Genomic DNA, 22904 nt, shown 5'->3' with positions numbered 1-22904 from the left:
ATGGGTAGGATGACCAGTGATGACTTAACAGTTTGTGTCATCAGAATAAGAATACTTTATTGATCCCTAGTGGAAATTATTTAAATGCAGAAAATGTTATCAGTAGGCTCTTAAAAGGATATCAGTTGCACAGTAAAAATATAGATGCCTACAGGTCTAAAAAATTAAATTCATGCTAAACATCTCAAACCTGCATGCTTTCTGAAGGAAAACAGATCACGGGTTGTCTGAGTGCAAAAAATAAAATAAAATAAATAAATACAAATTTGAGCATTGTACTGCTAAACTGATCTATATCCTCAATAAATATTTTCTCGATTGGCTTATTGGCCTGTGCTAGTTTCGTAATTTGGTAAACTATGGTCTTCTGATGTAAAGTAAAGCTTTGAATGCTTTGCAAAAAAACAAAACTTTGCAAAACTTTAGAGTCCATCCAATCAGTCTGCTTTGTTTTCCTGTCTGGGTTTGGTAACCATGAACCCATCATTGCGTGTTCGTTTTTTTTTAAGTAACTCTGTTCAGGTCATCTTATCTGAACATAGTCAGTTAAAAAGTAGGAAATTCAGCAACAGCTCTGGACAAATTCAAACCAGCACGGACATCATCACGAAGAGTCTATTGTTATTGCTCCTGGTTAGCTGTAGCCCAGGGGTGATTCTCGGATCAGAGCTTTGGGGGTGCTGAGCACCCAGAGAGCTGCCCAGCCAGGCAAAATAAACTTTACACATCACGATGAGACTTCTTCCCTGTCTCTGTCAGTCCCTGCATCCTTAAATGTCTCCAGTTGTCCCGAGTTCCCTCTGACTGTCTCCTTGGTGCATTTAAACCCCTGTTCCTCCCTGTCCTCGTCGTCTGTTGTCTTCATCTCCATTATCAGTCATCATAATTTTACCATCTCTGTACAAGTCTGCAAATTTCTTTATTAAATCATAAGATTCTTAAATTCAACAAGTCTCTCTGTGCCTGGGTCCTCGTCAGAAAACATGACATCACTGTTTTGTACATTTTAACACAATTTAATCCCCACATTTGTGAAAGAAAAGCAAAATACTTTTTTAAAAGGCTGTAACAAAACCATCAAATCTGATGAAGGTTATTTAAATTAAGATTTAAAGATTTAAAGTAAGCTTTAACTAAAGTTCATCATCATTCCACAGAGTGGCGCTGCATCCAGAGAGTATTCAAACTTCACTTGTTCCACATATTGTCATTTTACAGCCTTATTACAAAATGGATTTATTTAATTGTTCACAGTTGAGTATGTACAGCATTTGCTGTGGCACTAAAAACCGAGCTCACATGCATCTTGTTTTGGTGCATCTATTGATCATATCGCAGATCTTTCCCAAATGTCCAATTCATTCATTTGATTGGTGATGATTTTGTATAACTTATGATTTGATAATGTCCCATATATATATATATATATATATATATATATACATATACACATATATGTGTATATATATACATATGTATGTATATATTCAACAGCAACAGCCGTGCCACCGTGCTGCCTGAAAAATGTTGCTGGAATCAAAAATCAAAAAATAACTTTTGAAGAATCAGAGAAATTACGGTTTGAACATTTAATCTGCTGACTTTGAACTGTTTTGATTAAACATCAGATTGAAATGATTTCAGGTCATTTCATTCTGTTTGTTGTTGTTGTTTTTTGTTTGTCTTTTTTCACTGGAAACAAATTGAGGCCAACTACAGGGCAGGTGAGGGATAGCAGGGATCTGAAATCATATGAGATATTAGTAAGTGAGAAGTGGAAGAAATTGACTTAAGATGGCTCTAAGTGATAAAAGTTGATCTAAAACAAAAGATAAATCCACTGATTCTTTGTAAAGTTCATCTGGTGCTCACATGAATCCTGTGATGGAAACTTTAATTCACTCAATGTTCCTTCAAAGCTCAAAGCTCATTTCAACATGTTGAAGTCATGAATGAAAGTCCAGACTGAGAGTTGATCACATGATGTCTAAGGTGTGTCATGTGACATGTTCAGTATTGTCACACATGTCTAGATTGTCCCTGATATCATAACTGCTCAAACACATATCGTGTTGTATCTCTGTTGTGGCCAGTGCTATCCTCTATGCTGTTGCATGCTGGGACACCACGTTGAGGCCAGTAATGTTGTGGGGATGGGGCTGGACTCCCTTAGGGTGGTGTCCGAGAGGCGGATGTTGTCCAAGGTAAAGACAATGTTGGATAATACCTCCCACCCACTCCACGACATGCTGGCTACTCACAGGAGCACGTTCAGTGAGAAAAGCACCAGTGAACGACACAGGAAATCATTCCTGCCCGCGGCTATCTCCCTGTACTCCTCCATCGAACACACTTTAAACACTGCAATAGTTACACACTGTTTGCCTACGCTCTTTTCTACTTAACAGTCAGAGTGTTTCTCCAACAGGAGGACTTTCTTTACACTCAACTCAGCACAGACACACTGACGAACCAGGAGACCTGAACCAAAACCCAGGATAGAGAGTTTCAGTGAATGTGGTGTTGAAGGTGTGGAGGTGGATCAGAGTGTCAGAGGAGACTCTGTAGAAGGACAGAGTGCCAGCAGGACAGTTCACATACACCGCTACTCTGTTCGAGACAGAGTAGGAGGAGGTGGTTATGAATTTTTCTGTCTTATTTTGCCTGACAGAACGAGGACGATCATCAAAGCAGATGAGACTCCAAGACTGATTGTTCCATCCAAACAAACAGTCAGTACTGTCTCCTTTCCTTCTGATTTTTCTGGAACTCACGGATATCTCAACATCTCCTGTCCACTCCACCTCCCAGTAACAGCGACCAGTCAGACCATCTCTACACAGCAGCTGTTCATAAACATCAAATCTGTCTGGATGATCAGGATATGACTGAACCTCGTCAGCATGTGTCACCTTCCTGTTGTTGTCAGACACTTTAAGGTTTTTATTTACTGTGTTTGCGTCGATTGTGAGTTGACAGGAATCTGATGGAGAGAACAGACACAATCCAGCTGCAGTTATTGATCCATCATCTGTTCATTGATTGACACTTTGATGATGACTACTGAAATCGGAGATGTGAATGAGTGATGTGACAGTTTGAAGATGGCTGAATGTGTGCTGCTTTGTTTTCATGAATCAAATAAATCAATAAAAACACACTTACACTTCCTCAGACCTGGTCTCAACCATTGGACTCCAGCAGGCTCCACCCTGAAAGGAGGAGGAGGATCAGACCAGCACAGTCTCTTTCAGCATGAACACATGGACATTACATGGCTCTCATACACAGACTGTTAGACACTGATAAAGGAACAGTACAACTTTGTCACAAATACACTTCAATCCTTAAGTGATTATTTGGACTGATTCTGGATCTGTAAATATATCTTAATTTACTCACATTTTGTAGGATGTATATTAGTTAAGAACAGTGTTGGGGAGTAACGGTGTCACGGTCCTGGTTTGGTGACCCAGTGTTTTGAGTTTCTTGTGTCTCTGAGTTTTTGTACTTTTATCTTAGTTCTCTGTGTTCCCCCGGTTTATTGTATAGTCTAGTGTCTTAGTTTGGCTTTCTTGTATTCTTTTTAGTTTTCTGAGTATTTGGTAGCGGCCCTCTGTGTTGTTCTCTGTGTTTCTTAGTGCTCTGTCTCCCGTAGTTAAGTTCACGTCTCTGTGTTATACTTCCTATTTTACTTTGAAGGTCTGTGTCTTATGTGAATGCGTTCTGCTTTGCTTCCTTGTCTCGTCAGTTCTGATTCCTCCTAGCCGTGCCCTCCTTCTGTGTCTCCCCTCGTTACTTCCCAGTGTATTTAAACCCTGTGTTTCTTTGAGTCAGTGTCGCATCGTCCTTCATGCTGTGTGGATCTCCCTGTGTTTCCTGTAAGTTTAGGTTGTCATTTCCCAGTTTAGTTTAGTTTAGTTTAGTTTGCTTTGTATGGTCGTTTTCCTGTGACCAGCAAATAAAGCTGTGGTTTTGAGGTCATCCCTCAAGTCTGAGAGTCCTGCATTTTGAGTCCTCATCTCCTGCCTGCCACACAGCACATCCTGACAAATGGAATACATGTACTTGCGTGACGTATTTAAAATACAAAATATGAGTAACTATATTCGGTTACAGTTAAAAGCTGGTATTCAGAATACAGTTACTTTGTTGAAATAAATGGATTACATTGTGGTATTTTCCTGTTTCATATGTTAGGCTATGCTCTCTCTATTTTCGGTAATTCCACGCCGGTGGAAACCCAAACAAAATACACATTTAGAGGCTCTAATGTCTGTGTCTCAACCTCGCGGCCCATGTCACCTCTACTTGTGGCCCACATAATGATGTGAAGAAATAATTAAAAAAAATATTATTCAAAATTATTATTAAGGCAATAGGCAGAGTGTTACAGGCATAGCATATATGAAGCATGTAAAAATAATAATAACCACTGCAGCCAAAAAGAGTGCCTGACGAGCCCAGTTGTAAGTAAGCTATTAAGACTCGACTGTGTTCGTGTTTTCCTCAGAAACAATAAATTCTGCTGGAGCAGCCTTTAAACGCCTCTCTCTGCCTCTCGCTAGCAAAGTTGACCCAGACAACAAAGTAAAGCTAGCTTTTGGCTACGAGCTAGACGTATTAGCCAGAGGTTCCTTTACTACGGTTCAGAGCCGCAGACCTGTTTTATATACGCGTAGAATAGTTTTCTATACCAGATCGCTGCTAAAAGTGCAGCCTTACCTAATGTCCACGCTACTGTTACTCATTTTATTTTAAGATTTAAAAATGTAGTTGGGATTGGTATTGCGAGCAACCTTCAGTAATATTAATAAATCACACAGCAATAGTACATTCATGTAGTTGTAAAAAGCATGATAATATGTTAAGTAATCCAAAGTATTCAGAATACGTTATTCTCAATGAGTAATGTAATGGAATACGTTACAAAATACATTTTGGGGCATGTATTCTGTAATCTGTAGTGGAATACATTTTTTAAGTAACCTTCCCAACTCTGATAAAGAATTTCGTCTTGATGCATTCTCAATCATCCAGGAAAGTAAATCTCCAAAAGTTGAATCTGTTCATCTGGACGTAGCGTTTTGTGGGAGAAACGTTTCGTCACTCATCCAAGTGACTTCTTCAGTCTCAGCTGACTGCAGGTTTCCCCAAACCTTATAAACAGTACATTTGCATAATGACTGAAACCAGCCCACTGAAGAAACAATGGGCTGTGAGGTCAGTTTCTTAATCATAAGGATATGATTAAGGAACTGAAGTGCTCTAATTGGGTGATATGGTACTACAAGGTCATTAAGATAAGATGGGGCCTGATTATTTAAGACCTTGTATGTGAGGAGCAGGATTTTGAATTCAATTTTGGATTTAACAAGAAGACAATGAAGGGAAGCCAAAACAGGAGAAATATGCTCTCTCTTCCTAGTCCCTGTCAGTACTCTTGCTGCAGCATTTTGGATTAGTTGAAGGCTTTTCAGCGAGTTTTTAGGACATCCTGATAATAATGACTTACAGTAGTCCAGCCTGGAAGTAATAAATGCATGAACTAGTTTTTCAGCGTCACTCTGAGACAGGATATTTCTAACTTTACAGATGTTGTGCAAATGAAAGAAAGCAGTCTTACATATTTGTTTATCGTATTTTCTGGACTACAAAGCGCACCTGAATATTAGCCGAACAAGCTAAAATCAGGGCAAAATCCTGTTTTGTACATACATTAGCCGCACCTGCCTAAAAGCCGCAGGTGTTTCAATGTTGACTTATCATATGTAAGAGAATATGCACGGTGAATATGCAAGGGAATTGTCAGGAAAGAGATGGCTGTTTGGAGACACATCCCTTTTATCAATATTTTAAAAAACATGTTACGGGTACATATTTGCATAACTTTTTAGGTATATGTACAAGTACCGGTAATTACAAGTACGAAACATGTATTGTGCTTCATAAATGAGTAACAAATGTAGTACATAACAATAACCTACAACACACCAGAAAAATTGATTCGGACTACCTTTTAGGCTCAGGTGCCGTGACACGGCTTTAACAAGAAGAAAAGTCAGTCATTCACCACCATCTTTCTCTTCTTCCTGCGCACTAAAACCACCAACATCCTCTTCTCCAGTGTCGAAAGCAAACAGGCTCAGGTGCCATGACACGGCTTTAACAAGAAGAAAAGTCAGTCATTCACCACCATCTTTCTCTTCTTCTTGCGCACTAAAACCACCAAAGTCCTCTTCTCCAGTGTCAAAAACGAACAGGCTCAGGATGGCTTCGTCATCCACTCTCCGCTTCTCTCCTTCGTTGTTACTTTCAAAACCAAAGAAATCCTCTTTGTCATTGTCAGAGTCCAACACGCTCAGAAGGGCCGTGGCAGTGTCCTCCTCTCCATCATGCAGCTGTCCAGGCCTTCGAAATCCATTGGTGATCGTGGATGTTTTCACACTTTTCCACACTGTCAGAATCCACTGGTGGAGTTTGGCATAACTTGCTTTTCGCAAGTTTATCGCCGCTCGTCATTCACGCCTCCCACTGAACGCGTAGCGCTACTTTGAAGTTTGCTTTTTGCGCTACTTCGTACGGCACTACGTTGCCTGGCGGATGGACATGTGACCAACATACCACTCTTGAACCCCGATACTGTGTGTCTGATCAGATGCCCTTCCGCCAGGCACCGTAGTGCCATACAACAGCGGAACAAACAAAACAAATCCTCTTACGATATCACAAAAATCATAGAAAAGCCGCACCTGACTAAAAGCCGCAGGGTTCAAAGCTTGTGCAAAAAGTAGCGGCTTATAGCCCAACAATTACGGTAATATGTGTGTTGAAGGACATGTCCTGGTGAAAAATGACTCCAACGTTCCTCACAGCATTACTGGAGGCCAAGGTAATGCCATCCAGAGTAAGAGTCTGGTTAGATACCATATTTCTAAGATTTTCAGAGCCGAGTACAATAACCTCAATTTTATCTGAATTAAGTGGCAGAAAGTTAGCTGCCATCCAGGTCTTTATGTCTTTAAGACATTCCTGCAGTTTAACTAATTGGTGTGTGTTAACTGGCTTCGTGGATAGATAGAGCTGTGTGTCATCAGAATAGCAGTGAAAATGTATACTATGTCTTCTAATGATGCTGCCTGGGGGAAGCATGTATAATGTAAACAATTAAATTAAATTCAATTTTATTTATATAGCGCCAAATCACAACAAAAGTCGCCTCAAGGCGCTTCATATTGTACAGTAGATCGCACAATACAGAATTGGTCCCAGCACTGAACCCTGTGAAACACCATAATTGACATTAGTGTGTGAAGAGGACTCTCCATTTACATGTACAAATTGGAGTCTATTAGATAGATATGATACAAACCACTGCAGTACACTACCTGTAATACCTACAGCATGTTCTAATCGCTAATAGGATATTATGGTCAACAGTATTGAACGCTGCACTAAGGTCTAGCAGGACAAGAACAGAGATGAGTCCACTGTCAGAGGCCATAAGAAGATCATTTGTAACCTTCACTAAAGCTGTTTCTGTGCTGTGATGAGCTCTGAAACCTGACTGAAACTCTTCAAATAAGCCATTCCTCTGCAGGTGATCTGTTAGCTGTTTGACAACTACTCTTTCAAGGATTTTTGATATGAAAGGAAGGTTGGAGATTGGCCTGTAATTAGCTAAGACAGCTGGTACTAGAGATGGCTTTTTGAGTAAAGGTTTAACTACAGCCAGCTTGAAGGCCTGTGGTACATAGCCGATTATTAGAGATAGGTTGATCATATTTAAGATCGAAGAATTGATTAATGGCAAGACTTCTTTGAGCAGTTTTGTAGGAATGGGGTCTAAAAGACACGTTGATGGTTTGGAGGAAGTAATTCTTGAAGTTAACTAAGAAAGATCAATTGGAGAAAAAGAGTCTAACTTAACATCAATGGTACTAAAAGTAGCTGTAGATAATATTACATCTGTGGAATGAAAAGACAGTTATTGCTGGTGAAAAATGTCTCCCTGGAAACTCCCCTACATTAAGATATTAATCCTTTAGATAGATTAGTGTTTCTGTTCCTGAAAATATTTATTCTGTGTTATTATTCATGTCACATCCATTTGAAAACAACCAAAGAGTGAAAGACACAGGAAATGTTTCCAGCTCTTCCTCCTCTATCAGATATTCTCTCCATACCTGAGAATGTCTAGTCTCCAGCGTGGAGCCTTCAGTCCAGCTGACAACAGCTTCATTCCCGAGTTTCCTGGATGATTGTAGCTCAGGTCCAGCTCTCGGAGATAGGAGGGGTTGGATCTCAGAGCTGTGGCCAGAGAAGTACAGCCTTCCTCTGTGATCAGGCAGCCTGACAGACTGCAGACACACAAAACATTCCATCTTTGAACACTTCATCGGAGGGAAGGATGTAAAAGATGAAGAGAAAAACTAAAGGAACCATAATGCTCATAGAATGTCCTGTGACGTGGCAGCTTGCACCAAAATGATGTTACATCTACTGGGGCACACTGCTGTTTTTGTTTGGCTTGGTAAAGCTTTACGGACATTTCAGAGTCTAATAATCCAACCAAGGGAAAAGAAAACGTCTGACAATTCTATAAGCGTTAGTAATTCATTCAGTAATGTAATATATAGATATTATACTATATACTATATTATACTGAGTGGAAGTGATTTAATCCAGACCTGAGAGTTTCTAGTTTACAGTATGGACTTCTCACTCCAGCAGACAGAATCTCCACTCCTGAGTCATGCAGGTTGTTATCACTCAGGTCCAGCACTCTTAGACTGCAGGGTTGGGAGCTAAGAATTGAAGACAGACTTTCACAGCTTTTCTTTGTGATATTACAGCCAATCAGTCTAGAAATAAAGAGCAAAAGACCAAAAATGGGTTTAAAGTGAATTGATAGAGCACTGAAGAGTTGGGAATTTTATAATAATAATAATAAGGTTTTATATCTAGCTGGAATTGTTATTCCCTTATTTTAAACACATCAGAACTGTGACAATTTAATGTGGTTAATAACTGAAGACAAATACTAAAATACAAATGACGAAACTGATCATTAGTAGCTATGATTTTTTTTGTATTGTAAATAATTTCATTAATTAAAAATATACAGTCCTTGATTTGACCTCAAAGTTTCCAGTGTACAATGTGGACTCTGTAGTCCAACAGAAAGAAGCTTCACTCCTGAATCCTGCAGGTTGTTGTTGCTTGCATCCAGCTCTCTCAAACTAGACGACTGGGAGCTGAGGACTGAGGACAGAGCTTCACAGCTTGTCTCTGACAGGTTACAAACACTCAGTCTGAAAAATGAACGCATAAACAAAAACACTGAAATTAAAGTGTATTGATGGTGCAATGACGACTTATTCGATTTGACAATAGTTACTATTATTTCAGGACAGGCTTGAATTATTACTGCTTTAACACAAAAATGTGTTAATTTGGTATAATTTGGAACACGTGAAAAATACTACACTACACCAATGGATGGCTGATGGTGACCATTATTTGCTGTGCTTTTTATAAAACTCCAACTCATATAATTTGATGAAAAATAAAACATTCTTCGATCTGACCTCAGAGTATGTAGCAAGTACAACTTGGATTTGGCAATGCAATATTGTACAGTAGATCGAACAATAATAGATACAGTGAAAAACCCAACAATCATATAACCCCCTATGAGAAAGCACTTTGGTGACAGTGGGAAGGAAAAACTCCCTTTTAACAGGAAGAAACCTCCGGCAGAACCAGGCTCAGGGAGGGGCGGGGCCATCTGCTGCAACCTTTTGGGGTCAGAAGCTGCAGCTGACAGAAGCTTCACTCCTGAATCCTGGAGGTTGTTGTTATTCAGGTCTAGCACTCTCATACCAGAGAATGGAGAGCTAAGAACTGAGGACAGATATTCACAGCTTTTCTCTGAGAGGAAACAGCCACCCAGTCTTGAAAAACAAAAAATACAAACACACTGGATGCAAAATGTACCAATAATTCAGTGAAGAAATTAATACATTTAGCCATACTCGTTGTCGTTTCAGAGGCAGCTAGAATTGCGATCATCTAATTCTACACATAAGAAATTTGGCAATTTACTTGAAAGAGAAATAATACAAATTACTGAATTAGAAAACCAAATAGAATAATTTGACCTTTATTAGCTGAGTTCTAATTCTTTTTATTATAATTTGATGAAAAACAACTATCCTTTAATCTGACCTCAGAGTTTCCAGTGTACAATGTGGACTCTGCAGTCCAACAGACAGAAGCTTCACCCCTGAATCCTGCAGGTTGTTGACGCTTGCATCTAGGAAGCTTAGATTAGACGACTGGGAGCTGAGAACTGAGGATAAAGGTTCACAGCTTCTCTCTGAGAGGAAACATTCACTGAGCCTGGAAAACAAACAAATAAAAAAAATAACTTCAAAAGATTTTAATGTCTAATCTAAATTTAAAAAAACAAAATCTATTATGGAGTACAATTCATAGTTAATCTAAGTCGGGAACAAATAGAAAAAATGAAACCAATTTAACGCTCTCAATGGAAATCAGCAAGTAGCTTGTATATTTTGTGACGCTAGTTAAGTACCTGCTCACACAGACACAATGTCCTGCTCTTTACTTTCCTTCATCTAACATCTGATCTTAATCACTGCGCCAGATACAGTTCAAAGTCATCATTTATTTAATATACTGGACTCTGGTGCAGAACCCAGATCATTCTATGTCTGAGGGACTGTCAGAACTTCTAGGCCTAGAAATTCCCACATGATTTTTATGTATTTGATTTGTATAAATCTAATCACCATTTCTGTCTAACTTAAATGTTCCTTTTAGTACTACGTAATGAGGTTAATTTTCATTAAAATATTCTTCATCCAACAGGTTTTCCTGTATTTATTTCCATCCATCTCCCTATTACCTCTGACCAGCTTCCTGTCCCTGCTTAAGAAAAGCATCCCCAAAGCATCATGCTGCCACCACCATGTTTCACAGTGGGGATGGTGTGCATTTAGGCCCAAAGTTCAACTTTAGTCTCGTCTGACCAGAGCACCTTCTTCTTCCACGTTTGCTGTGTCCCCTACATGGATCCTGGCAAACTGCAAACAGGACCTTTCATGTCTTTTTGTGAATAATGGCTTTCCTCTTGCCATTTTACCATATATGCCAGATTTGTACAGTACACGACTAACAGTTGTCCTGTGGACAGATTCCGACATCTGTCAAAGGTTAAGCCTTATCTTTCCAGGCATGACTTGGAAACTCTCATCCATGCTTTTATAACCTCACACTTGGATTACTGCAACTCCCTTTTAATATGGGCTGGCCAAGGCACTCTGTCATGCCTGCCACTGGAGCAGAATGCTGCGGCATGGTTTTTAACTGGTAAAAGAAAATTTGAGCATATTATTCTGGTTCTGGCCTCCTTAGACTGGCTTCCAATTGAATTTAGAATCATTTTAAGATCATTTTACTAGTTTTTAAATCCTTAATTGGTCTGGAGCCTGTATATGTGTCCGATCTGCTGAAGCACTATGTCCCTCCTCGTTCACTCCGGTCAGCTGAGCAGCTGTTGGTCTAAGTTCTTAACTAATGGCTGAATCTTAGAAGAGACCAAAAATTCTCTATTGTGGCCCCAAAGCTTTGGAATGATCTTTCTCTTCATATTAGGCAATCTGCATCAGTGGTAGTTTTTTAAGCTGGGTAACCTACTAAGACCCGAACTTTTTCATGGCATGCATTTTTAATTTCTCTTTGCTATTTGGGCTGATTGGGACCTGATGAATGTAAAAACAAAGAATTATCTTTTTACCTGATTTTGCTCTACAAGGGCCTGATATCCACATATGAGAACATTCATTTTAAATGTCGATAAAACAGTGGCTTGTGTGTGTTTGTTTGTCTGTGAATGATTTGGACCCCAAACAATGATCAGGTGACTCTTTCGTTTCAGTTTATTTAACAATATTTCGAGTTCAGCACTGACGTTTTCCATGACTGATCAGTTTTCCACTGAACCCACTATCCATATTCAACAGCCCAATTCTCAGCATCACTAAAAGCGGAAAGGAGTTCATTAGCCTGATTACCTCCACCTGGATATGGAAATATGTTCCTTCAGCTCCGTGCCGTGACTCTTAACCTGTTCCTGTTTGAAATTACAGTATTTCGCTCCAATAGGACATGGTCTCCAGCCACCAGTTTTCCTGGTTCCTTTACGATGGACTCGATCAAAGGTGATGTTCTCCACAGTGTCCTTCAGAAGCTTCAGATGGGTTTTAATACAGTTTTTAACAGTTGTCCTATGGTGTGCGGATACATGAAAACACAAGGTTTTCTCTCATACTATGGGCTGGATATCTATGACAGTCTCTTTTATTTATTTGTTTTTTTCATTTTCTCCATTCCTTTCTTCATTCTCGGTTAGAGACTTGAGGGAGCTCTTCATCATTGACCCTTCTTCATAATTATCTCTTTGAAGCATCGGTCATGTAATCTTGGAGAGTGCCCAAATTCTCCTCACTGACCTCCAGGGTGTAGGAGATGATTAAGCAGACATGATCAAGTATTTGTCAATTTTTTGGTATACTTACGTAAAACGGAAGTTTAAAAAAATGTTTAATTCTGAGCTAAAATTCTGTTTTGTTTCCCACAAACTCTCATGTGTCTGACGTCACCTACAGCATTTTCCTTTCCATCGCTTGTGTCACTTACCTCACTTTTTCTTTGGATGTGTCCTTAAACAATTAATGGCTAAATAAATTTTAAAAAAAATCTGCAAAGAAGATTGATTCAAAATTCCTCCACAGTAATGTGAAAGCACCATTGCCAGTTTTCAAGAGTGTGCCTTGGATTACTTTTTGCATATAGGGCCAACAAGGTTTTAATATAATTTATTAGGAAATAAAAGCTATCATAATTTTAAAAATGCATTTTGTATGTACTTGAGTTGTTTTTGTCTAATATTGCAATTCGTTTAATGACGCAAACCATTTAAATGTGAAAAATATACAAAAAAACAAACCAAAAAAGAAATACATTTGTCTGCAGCTGTTGACAATCATTCAATTCATTTTTTTAAGGCTAAGGTTGCACATGATGATTTTTTTTTTTTTTTTGTCAAGTAGAATTTAAGGGATTAAGGAAAAAAAAGCAAAGCACATGACTCACAGAGCTTTGTTGGAGGCTTTGACCACTGGCAGCAGCCTCAGAAGAGCCTCCTCTGAAGCAGAGAATTTCTTCAGGTCAAACACATCCAGATCTTTTTCTGATGACAGTAAGATGAAGACCAGAGCTGAGCACTGAGCAGGAGAAAGTTTATCTGTGGAGAGACTTCCTGAACTCAGGGACTGTTGGATCTCCTCCACTAGAGAACGATCATTCAGTTCATTCAGACAGTGGAACAAATTGATGGTCTTCTCTGCACTCAGTTTCTCACTAAGCTTCTTCTTGATGTACTGGAGTGTTTTCTGATTGATCCATGAGTTACTTTCTGTCTGTGTCAGCAGGCCCCGTAGGAGAATCTGATTGGTCTGCAGTGAAAGACCCAGGAGGAAGCGGAGGAACAAGTCCAGGTGTCCATATGGACTCTGTAAGGCCTTGTCCACAGCACTCCGGTAGAAAGATTTAAAATGTCTTTTTTTTTCCAAATAAATTAGACTTCTTGGAGGTTGTTTGTTGTTCTTCCAGCAGATTGAGTCCAGAGTTGATGAAGGTCAGATGGACATGAAGAGCAGCCAGAAACTCCTGAACACTCAGATGGATGAAGCAGTAGACCTTGTCCTGGTACAGTCCTCTCTCCTCTTTAAAGATCTGTGTGAACACTCCTGAGTACACTGAGGCTGCTCTGATATCGATGCCACACTCTGTCAGGTTTGATTCATAGAAGATCAGGTTTCCTTTCTGCAGCTGCTCAAAAGCCAGTTTTCCCAGAGACTCAATCATCTTCCTGCTCTCTGGACTCCAGTGTGGATCTGTCTCAGCTCCTCCATCATACTTGGCCTTCTTCACTTTGGCCTGAACCACCAGGAAGTGGATGGACATCTCAGTCAGGGTCTTGGGCAGCTGTCCTCCCTCTCTGGTTTTCAGCACATCCTCCAGAACTGTAGCAGTGATCCAGCAGAAGACTGGGATGTGGCACATGATGTGGAGGCTTCGTGATGTCTTGATGTGGGAGATGATCCTGCTGGCCTGCTCCTCATCGCTAAATCTCTTCCTGAAGTACTCCTCCTTCTGTGGGTCAGTGAACCCTCTGACCTCTGTCAGGATGTCAACACAGTCAGGAGGGATCTGATTGGCTGCTGCAGGTCGTGTGGTTATCCAGAGGCGAGCAGATGGAAGTAGATTCCCCCTGATGAGGTTTATCAGCAGCACATCCACTGAGGTGGACTTTCTAGGGTCAGTTAGGATTGTCGCTTTGTGGAAGTCCAGAGGAAGTCGACACTCATCCAGACCATCAAAGATGAACACAACCTGGAAGTCTTCAAAGCTGCAGATTCCTGCTTCTTTGGTTTCAGTAAAGAAGTGATGAACAAGTTCCACCAAGCTGATCTTTTCCTCTTTCAGCACATTCAGCTCTTTGAAAGTGAATGGAAATATGAACTGGAAGTCCTGGTTGGCTTTGTCTTCAGCCCAGTCCAGGCTGTATTTCTGTGTTAAGACTGTTTTCCCAATGCCAGCCACTCCCTTTGTCAGCACTGTTCTGATTGGTTCATCTCTTCCAGGTGAAGCTTTAAAGATGTCTTCTTGCCTGATTGTTGTTTCTGGTCTGTCTGGTTTCCTGGATGCTGTTTCAATCTGTCTGACCTCATGTTCATCATTGACCTCTGCAGTCCCTCCCTCTGTGATGTAGAGCTCTGTGTAGATCTGATTCAGAAGGGTTGGGTTTCCTGCTTTAGCGATCCCCTCAAACACACACTGGAACTTCTTCTTCAGAGTAGATTTGAGTTTACAATGACAAACTTCAGCAAGGCTTTCTGAATAAAGAAAGAATATCAGTTCTTCTTTTACATAGTCCATATCAGAACGTGGTCTTTTTAAATACATGTTGGTTTATCTCGTGAAATTTTAGTTAATGTTAATGTTATAGACAACTGCTTAAAGCTTTAGAGAAATCCTTTTACTTCTCTGCAGATGCTCAGCCAGCTCCTCCTGCTTCATTCTTCTCAGGAAGTCCACTGTGATCTTCACAAATGCCTCTCTGCTGCTCCTCCTCTGTTCATCCTCCTCCCTCTGACTCTCTAAGCATTCTGGGTAATCTGGACTCAGAACCTTATGGATCTTCTGCAGCTCATTCTTCACAAAAGTGATGATGTTGTCCTCCAGCAGCTGCAACAGAATACTTTATCAATGGGCCAATCAGACTGAAGTCATGGAGCCAAACATCTCATCCATGTTGGACACACTGTCAATCCACTGGTCTACAAAGAGCAGCATGGCGATGACTGTGAACAGAATAGATGTAAAAGTAGTTGTTACACATGTACAGACCATAAATATGGAGTCCAGGTTTGTTTGATGCTGTTGGGCAGACTGATCCCTGGGAACCTCCGAGCTCTCCTGGTCCACTCTGTGGAGGAATCATGAAGAATTAGTCCACAAAAAAAAGCCTTCACAACAAACAAACAAACAAAAACCACACACATCTTGACATGAATTAGATCATCTGTTGTTTGCTGGAACTTTTAGTTGAAAGGTGTGGGCATAGTCTTTGCTGCAATTGACCTTATTTGCATTTGTACTTGTATGAGTTTTCCTTTGAGATAGTAAAATGATGAACAGAAAATCAAATATACAAATCATATTCAAGTGTCCTACCATTCATATCATGATGAGTATGCTCTGTTCAGTCTTGAAAAAACTCCAAAATCTTCATTCCTTAAATGTCTTCAAGTTTGTTTTAGATAACACTGAATTTTAAATCCTTGCATTTGATTGTAATGATATTTTAAGCTGTATCATCTTACATGTTGGAGAACTCCCAACCAACCTAGAGCAGTCTGATAGAAATCTGAACATGATCTAGCATCTGAATTTCAACCAACTTCAGTTCAGTCTTTCTTCCTAAAGATTAGAAAAATTGCCAGTGTCAGACCAATGCTTGTGAATGCCTTATGCACACCCTCATTTCCTCCTGATCAGAAATTTGCAGCTGATTGTAAATAAGCCTAAATGATGCAGCAGTGTCGCATCTAAGGTCAGTATGAAACTGTGTCACACTGAATAATGTGGAGCTGCAGTTGTAGCAGGAATAGGCCTCAAAATGACTACAACTAACAACACCAACTAGAAATAAAAACTGGCACACAAATTGAAACACAATCACTACAACTGAACCCTTCAAGTACCACAAAACCCACAGGCTGAAAAAGAAGAGCTGCACAGTTACAGATTCAAACAACAACAGTGATTATGAGCTACATTAGCTGCTGGCTAATTTAGAGCTACAAGGGTCAACAACTGAACATGACTCCGATCTGAATGCATAACATTAAAAACCCCAAATGCTTTTAACTAAAGCTCCCATACACAAAACAGCTTTACAGAGGTCGTCATTACTACCACATGCTGTTTGACGCGTCGGCCATCTTACTCTAGAGCTTTCTCCTGCTCACCTTAAAAGTTTGTCTAACTTTAAGCTGTTTATCTGCAGTGGACTCTGCAGCAGCCACCAGCTAACTTAACTTAGCAAGTCAAACAGCACAGTCTGTGTGGACAGATGGATGCTGGAAGTCTCCAAACATTTACAATGAAAAGCTTCAAATTTCTCTTTCTGTCAACAGTTCAGTGAGCAGAAAATTAACTGATCTTCAAAAGGCACAAAGGAAGTTGTTTTTGTTTTAGCCTTTCCTTTTTTTTTTAGCAGATTACAGTTCGATTTTTATTTGATGGATTTTCAGAAAAGTGGCAAAAAGTGGAAAGTGACTTTAATTTTTAGAAGTTAATAACCAGTGTTTGAGTCAATTTTGATGCTCTGAGTTTTATGAGTAAAAGTGAAATCTGTGCAGCAAAGTTAGTGTTACCTCCTCTAACGTCCTACAACATACAGCACAGAATGACTGATGGAAGAAAACACGTACATGAGCATCACTTCCTGTTGGCTCAAGTGAATTTTCAGTAGCTTAGAAACCAAAGGCTTGTTTTTAAGAGACAGTTTAAATGGGATTGAGGGAATGACATGTTTGCACTGCAGTTTATATCCAACAACATCAAGCAGTTAAATCTGTTCTCAAAGAGTTCATGTTACTAACAGCTCACCTCTCTGCAGCAGATTCCTGGTGGAGTTTAAAATCAATGGGTTCACTTTTAGACCGGTCACTCCTTAAGGACACACAGCTGGGTGGAGGTTCAGTTTTGAGTTTCTGAAGGATCCTGATAATTGAAGCACAAATCTTTAATCAAGGACTCATCACATAATATCATAATATTAAATGCTGACAGAATTTTAGACATTTTAATAGTGACTTTAAGTTACATCTTTCTTGATGACTGTTTTTGTTGAAATCTATTAATGACATGATTCAACACAGTGCTCATACAGCTGGGTACCAGTCCAGATTCAGGTCTCCCATTGATTCTGTGAGTGAAGTGTTTTTCATTTGCAGCCACAGAAGCTGATGAAGAGAATACCTTCATCATGTCAAAGAGAAACTGATTTGCAGGCTGAGCATGAGCAGACGGAAACTCGAAACTAGTGATTGGAGTGTAAAAACAGAGCGCCACCCAGAGGTAAACACAGTCATTTACACTGTGCAGGACTATTGATGGTCCAATGAGCAGCAGTAGATGTTGGACATTTTTTTATAGAATAAAGGAATTCCTCACTCAGTGACCTGCTTTGTGCAGTTTAGAGACCAGGAAACAACATCAAATCAGACACCAAACTGACATCAAGGAGTTCATGTCACTAATAGCTCACCTCTCTGCAGCAGACGCCTGCTGGTCTTTAAAATTAATGAAATGTTCATTAGACCGGTCACTCTTTAAGGACACACAGCTGGGTGGAGGTCCAGGTTGGTTCCTGTGAATAATGATGGAGCAGTGATGTGAGTGCTGAGCTGTGACATGGAGAAAAGTCATGGACAGTTAGAGGTGGTCATCTCACCTCTGAGCTTTGGTCTGGCTCTCATGTTCCCCACACAGAGTGGTTTCAGAGGGAGGGACTCCCTCCTCTCTGTCCTCACACTGATCCATGCTGCTGAATTCACATCCACATCAGCTCACACACACTTTCTACCTTCACCTGCAGAGGAAACATACATCATTCATGTGCACATCAACTGTCAAGATCAGGTGACTCCACTGTGTAGTTCACATTTGATATGTTTGAAAACTTACCTTTGAATTTAGTGTAAGGAAAGGCATCGGGTGTAAAACTCGTAGTTAAATTAAAATGGTGGACGTGCCCATTTTGGCAGAAGTCAATTGATTTCAATAATAAATTAATTGTAGTGTTTAGGCTGTCATTTCTAGCATCTACATGGATGTTAAAATCACCTAGTATGATTATATTATCTGAACTCACCACTAAATCAGATTAAACACTGAGCATGAGCCGGGTGGATGATACATAACAAAAAAAAAAACAGTTTTCTTGAGTTTCATAGTTAGGGTGAAAAAGGCAAAGATTCAAGCTTTTCATATGCTGTACCCACGTTTTTGTAAGGCATAGCGAATATAAAGTGAATATGTTGATCAGTGTAGTGTAGTGAGGGTGTGCTGGGAACGCCTAGCAGAGACCCCAGTCGGCGAGATCTTCAACGCACACCTTTGGCAGAGCTTCAACAGCATTCCTAGAGAGACTGAGACATTGAGTCAGCACTTCTATTGCTGAAGCCGCGCCACTGAGCTGTGGCCAAAAGATGGTTGGTGCCTCAAAATCCCTGAAATGTCAACACATTTTGGCAGTTTGTCCAAAGGTTGTCCATTCTGGCTCCAGATGGGTTAATTGCATTAAAAATTTTAATTGCATTAATTATGATGAAGGATTAACCCGTGTTAATGCATGAACTTTGACAGCCCTACAAATAATGTAACTAAACACTTGAAATAAATATAGTCAAGAATGACCCATGCCCCCTTTAGGCTCAGTCCTGCTTACTGCAGGTATCACTGCTACATAAAGTACCACGAGGTAGAACTTAAACATAATGCCGTTGTGCTTGGTTGATGAAAAGTATTTGACTCCAAATTTGCTGCATGTTGTATTTAAAAAGAAATGAACTGCTATCTTGAACAAGTCAGCGCTTCACTTCTGATGGAAAAAGGGGCGGGAAGGAGAGGAGGGAGATTTTCACAAAGAGAGGATGTAAACAAGACAAAAAGGAGGATAGAAGCATTCCTGATCATATTTACTCCAGCTCATGTTTCAGAAACAACAAATACTCCAAAGACTTTCAAAACAAAAGTGTCTCCAGCTGAAGCACAAAAAATGTCAGTTTAACGAAAACAAATCACATGAATGAAGAGCTCAACTAACAACTTTTCCTTTATCTAAATGCATCCTTTGGTTTTACAGTATGTACAAACGGAATTTTTTTTTAACTGCAGCTTCTCAAAACTCCGCTCTAACATCATTTTCTCTCTCACACTGACTCACACCTGAACAATGAGGCTGTGCAGCATAGTTTTGTCACATCAAAACTACATAATAACATAATCATGTGCATTTGTCTTCAAATACAAGAGTGATGTAAAGTTGATCTTGATATAATAGCTGAACATCAGGTCCAAACATCACAGAGCAGAAAAAAACAGTCAAAGTGTTAAAGAAGGAACCAAAGTAAACTTACAGTTTCTTCAAACACACACGCGAACAACAAGCTCCACTCCACACCTGGACTCTAAACACGGACACACAGGTGAGCTGTTCCCTGGAAGGAGGCGTAACATAACACCTGAACACTGTCAGAGTGCCACACCTTTACCCTTTACCTCTACTGATTTACAAATATGCCGTCTGACTGCTCAGGCTGAGTTTAAAACATGTTAAGCACCAAGGGACTTTCTGAGCTTCCTGCTCGAAAGTCACATGTCCAAAATGAATGAAGTATTTCTCTGCAATTACAAACTCCGTAAACAATCTTGGTATCAAAATAAAGTTAACACTTGTGAGAGTTCATCAGAGGTGTGAATATTACAGCAGATATTACTGTGTCAAAGTTACTGAGGCTGGGACATTTGAGTTTCTCAGTTTTTTCCTCATCTAATTTATTTTTGGTTTTGTGTATTTTATTTATATTATATGTCTCGATTACAAATTAAAAGCCCTCTAACTCTGGTACAAAAAGGCTTCATTTCTTAACAAGTCTTTTATTGTGAAACACTTGCAGGAACATCTTTTTAAAGAAAACTGATCTTGAATCAAAGAACTGTGAAAGCAGATTAATATTATCATGTGGTATGAAATTCAACTGAAGCACTTTCAGAAACTGAAAGAGCATCTTATAGTGACAGGTTAGAAATATGAAGAAATGTGGTTGCGGTATGTTGATGACACCTCGTGTTTGCACCAAGCTCTTTCCATGGAAAACTAAATCTAACTTGAGTCATGTATATATCAACAAAAACTGCAGAGAACTACGGGATTCTAGCTGCTCTGCTGAAGGTTATGAGAGGAGTCACAGGGAGATTTCTGTCAGCTATGTTCAAAAACAAACAAAAATTAATCTGATGTTGTTTGGTTTAACGATAAAACTGTGTTTTTTATTCTTCAAACATACCAGCATCTTTGAACACATCTAACTGGATGCAGCAGAATGAGAGAAAGTGAAGACATCTGCTGGAAAATCACCATCACTCTATTGGATTTTTCTTTTCTTCGATTGAATTTAGAATACTGACTATTTTGATTACTGAATTTTAATAATTTCTTGATTTGTTTTATGCCAAATGATGTTGGCAAAAAGTAAACAAACAACACAGTATTTACTTTGACAGGAATTTTCTTTTCTTTTTTTTCTACATTTTCCGAGAATATCTTCTGCTGATATCAGTCCCGTTTTTTGTTGTTTATGTTTCCTGTAGCTATAAAAACCTAGAAACCAGAGCAGCAAGACAGATACAAACAGACAGACCAACTATCAGTCCAACAGATCCATCCTCTGTGTGTCCTCCTGGCTGACTTGCAGGTGAGAAACAGGTGTGAGGTGTCAGCTGTCAGGTAGGTGATGAGTGAAGAACAGAACAGAATCCATTTCCTCTTCAAACTGCTGTCAGACATTATCTACTGCACTCTGATCACATCACTCAGACCAACTGCTTTCTACAAAGTCTCATCAACAACATCTTTAGAAACAAACATCAACAACCAAGAAGCAGCTTCACCTCTGATCACACACACACTCAACTCTACTCACTCACCTGGAGGATCAACAACACTCAGGTACATGATGCAAATGGGTTCGTTCTTCAAAAGGGCAACCCATCCGCGGTTTGGTCTTCCATTGATGACACGACACTCGTATGTTCCAGTGTCATTAATTGTCACATTCTTCAGAATCAGAGACACGTCTCTATCCTTCATCTGTCTGTCCTGCAGATCCACCCGGTTCTTAAAAGATGGATGCTGTTCATCTGGATCAAACTGTTCATCTCGGTACAAGAGGACATGTTCCATCTCCAGATCGGCTCTGCTCCACTCTGTAACTATGATGTTGTCATTCGGAGCTCGACATGTCAGAGTGATGTTCTGTCCAGACTCAGCTGTGATAGTTTTCTGCTCTGAAAGAGGAAACAATTCAGAGCAGAGAGGTTATTGAATTATTTGTATTATTTTAATGTATTGTATTATTGATCTTTTGTGGTTACCTTATTGCTATGGTGAGTGACTGTGTATTTTCACTAATCAAGAATCCTAATTATTAATTACTTTATTGGGAGGCTTTGTCTTTTACAGATGGGATCAGTTAATGGCATTGAGTGTGCCTATGGTACTGAGTTATCCATGAGGCAATAAGGTGGAGTTTCCGGGCCTCCAGGGGTGGAGGTAGGTGAAAATAAAAGAGGGAGAAAATATGAAGTGTTCATTGTGATTGTCACCATGAGGGCAAATGCTGCCAATGCATTACAATGCAACTGCAACCCCATCAGCACATGTGAATATTATGACAATATCTACAAAAAATAAGATTGTTATTATGCAGACAGCTGCTGTATCATAGCTTAAATTTATACTGTAACCAAAAAGATTTGTAGCTGTATACTGACTCCTGAAACTACAACACATCACACTGACACACACATTACACTTCTTTGTCTCTGTGGTTCAAATTGCAGACCAAGCACTTATGTTCACACAAACAACAACTTGTGATGCCCTCAAAGACATAAACAAACTGAATATGAAATATGAAAATAAACATTTGAGAAGTAACATTTAAACAATGCAGATACTGTTTATTTCTCTTAATAAAAACATCCTTATAAATCTCACCCACAGAGACAAACATGAAGACACCGACAAACAGCAAAGCCGACGCAGTAACAGCAGACATTTCCATGCTGTCCAGGTCTGCTGATCCGACACGTTGATTTTCAGAAAATCCTTTGGTATCTCCTGTGACAGAATAATAGAACCTGACTTAAAAATCTGACTACATGAGATTAAATTTAAGGATTAAATAAAACTACAAGATTTGTCTTTCAGACACTCATCCAAACTCAACACTTCTCAACGTCTCTGAAGGAAATCACATCAGAGTGACGATTGGTAGGCTGGACAGCAGGAGGATCAGAAAGTGTGTCATCATTAAAGAGCAGAACAGGTTCAGTTCTTGAATGATCTCCACAGAAAAAAACAAACATATTTACAGTGAGAGACAAAGAAGTAGCAGAAACAGACACGGAGAAAACTGACATGACTGTAATCAGAGTAGAGGAGAGTAACTGAGTAC

General features: G+C 39.6%; 1 protein-coding gene across 1 annotated transcript; it reads right to left on the bottom strand.

The window, feature by feature from the left end:
* Positions 1 to 1978: 1978 nt before the first annotated feature.
* Positions 1979 to 21628, bottom strand: LOC134623130 (NACHT, LRR and PYD domains-containing protein 3-like). Its single transcript, XM_065469818.1, has 15 exons — positions 21373 to 21628; positions 18241 to 18253; positions 17930 to 18031; positions 17269 to 17382; positions 15502 to 15580; positions 15135 to 15339; positions 13673 to 14987; positions 12102 to 12314; positions 10231 to 10404; positions 9801 to 9956; positions 9141 to 9314; positions 8691 to 8864; positions 8187 to 8360; positions 3166 to 3212; positions 1979 to 2983 (listed from the first exon to the last, which is right to left on the bottom strand). Exons 1-15 carry the CDS (start codon positions 21626 to 21628, stop codon positions 2451 to 2453), a joined length of 3729 nt encoding a protein of 1242 aa, XP_065325890.1. The 3' UTR covers positions 1979 to 2450.
* Positions 21629 to 22904: the final 1276 nt, after the last annotated feature.

Source organism: Pelmatolapia mariae, unplaced genomic scaffold (assembly GCF_036321145.2).
Source record: "Pelmatolapia mariae isolate MD_Pm_ZW unplaced genomic scaffold, Pm_UMD_F_2 NODE_ptg000420l+_length_38644_cov_1, whole genome shotgun sequence".
NCBI classification, from domain to species: Eukaryota; Metazoa; Chordata; class Actinopteri; order Cichliformes; family Cichlidae; genus Pelmatolapia; species Pelmatolapia mariae.
Note: the sequence above shows the minus strand (reverse complement) of the source record. Positions and strands in the feature narration are given on the sequence as shown.

What these genes read in the sequence shown, in the direction of transcription:
- LOC134623130 (XM_065469818.1), bottom strand. Translation starts at nt 21,628, where the DNA reads ATGGAACATGTCCTCTTGTACCGAGATGAACAGTTTGATCCAGATGAA. An exon ending in CAGGCGTCTGCTGCAGAGAG is followed by an intron (nt 17,383 to 17,929) that starts GTGAGCTATTAG and finishes TTCAATTATCAG; the next exon opens with GATCCTTCAGAAACTCAAAA. An exon ending in ATTTCCATATCCAGGTGGAG is followed by an intron (nt 10,405 to 12,101) that starts GTAATCAGGCTA and finishes TTTGTTTTCCAG; the next exon opens with GCTCAGTGAATGTTTCCTCT.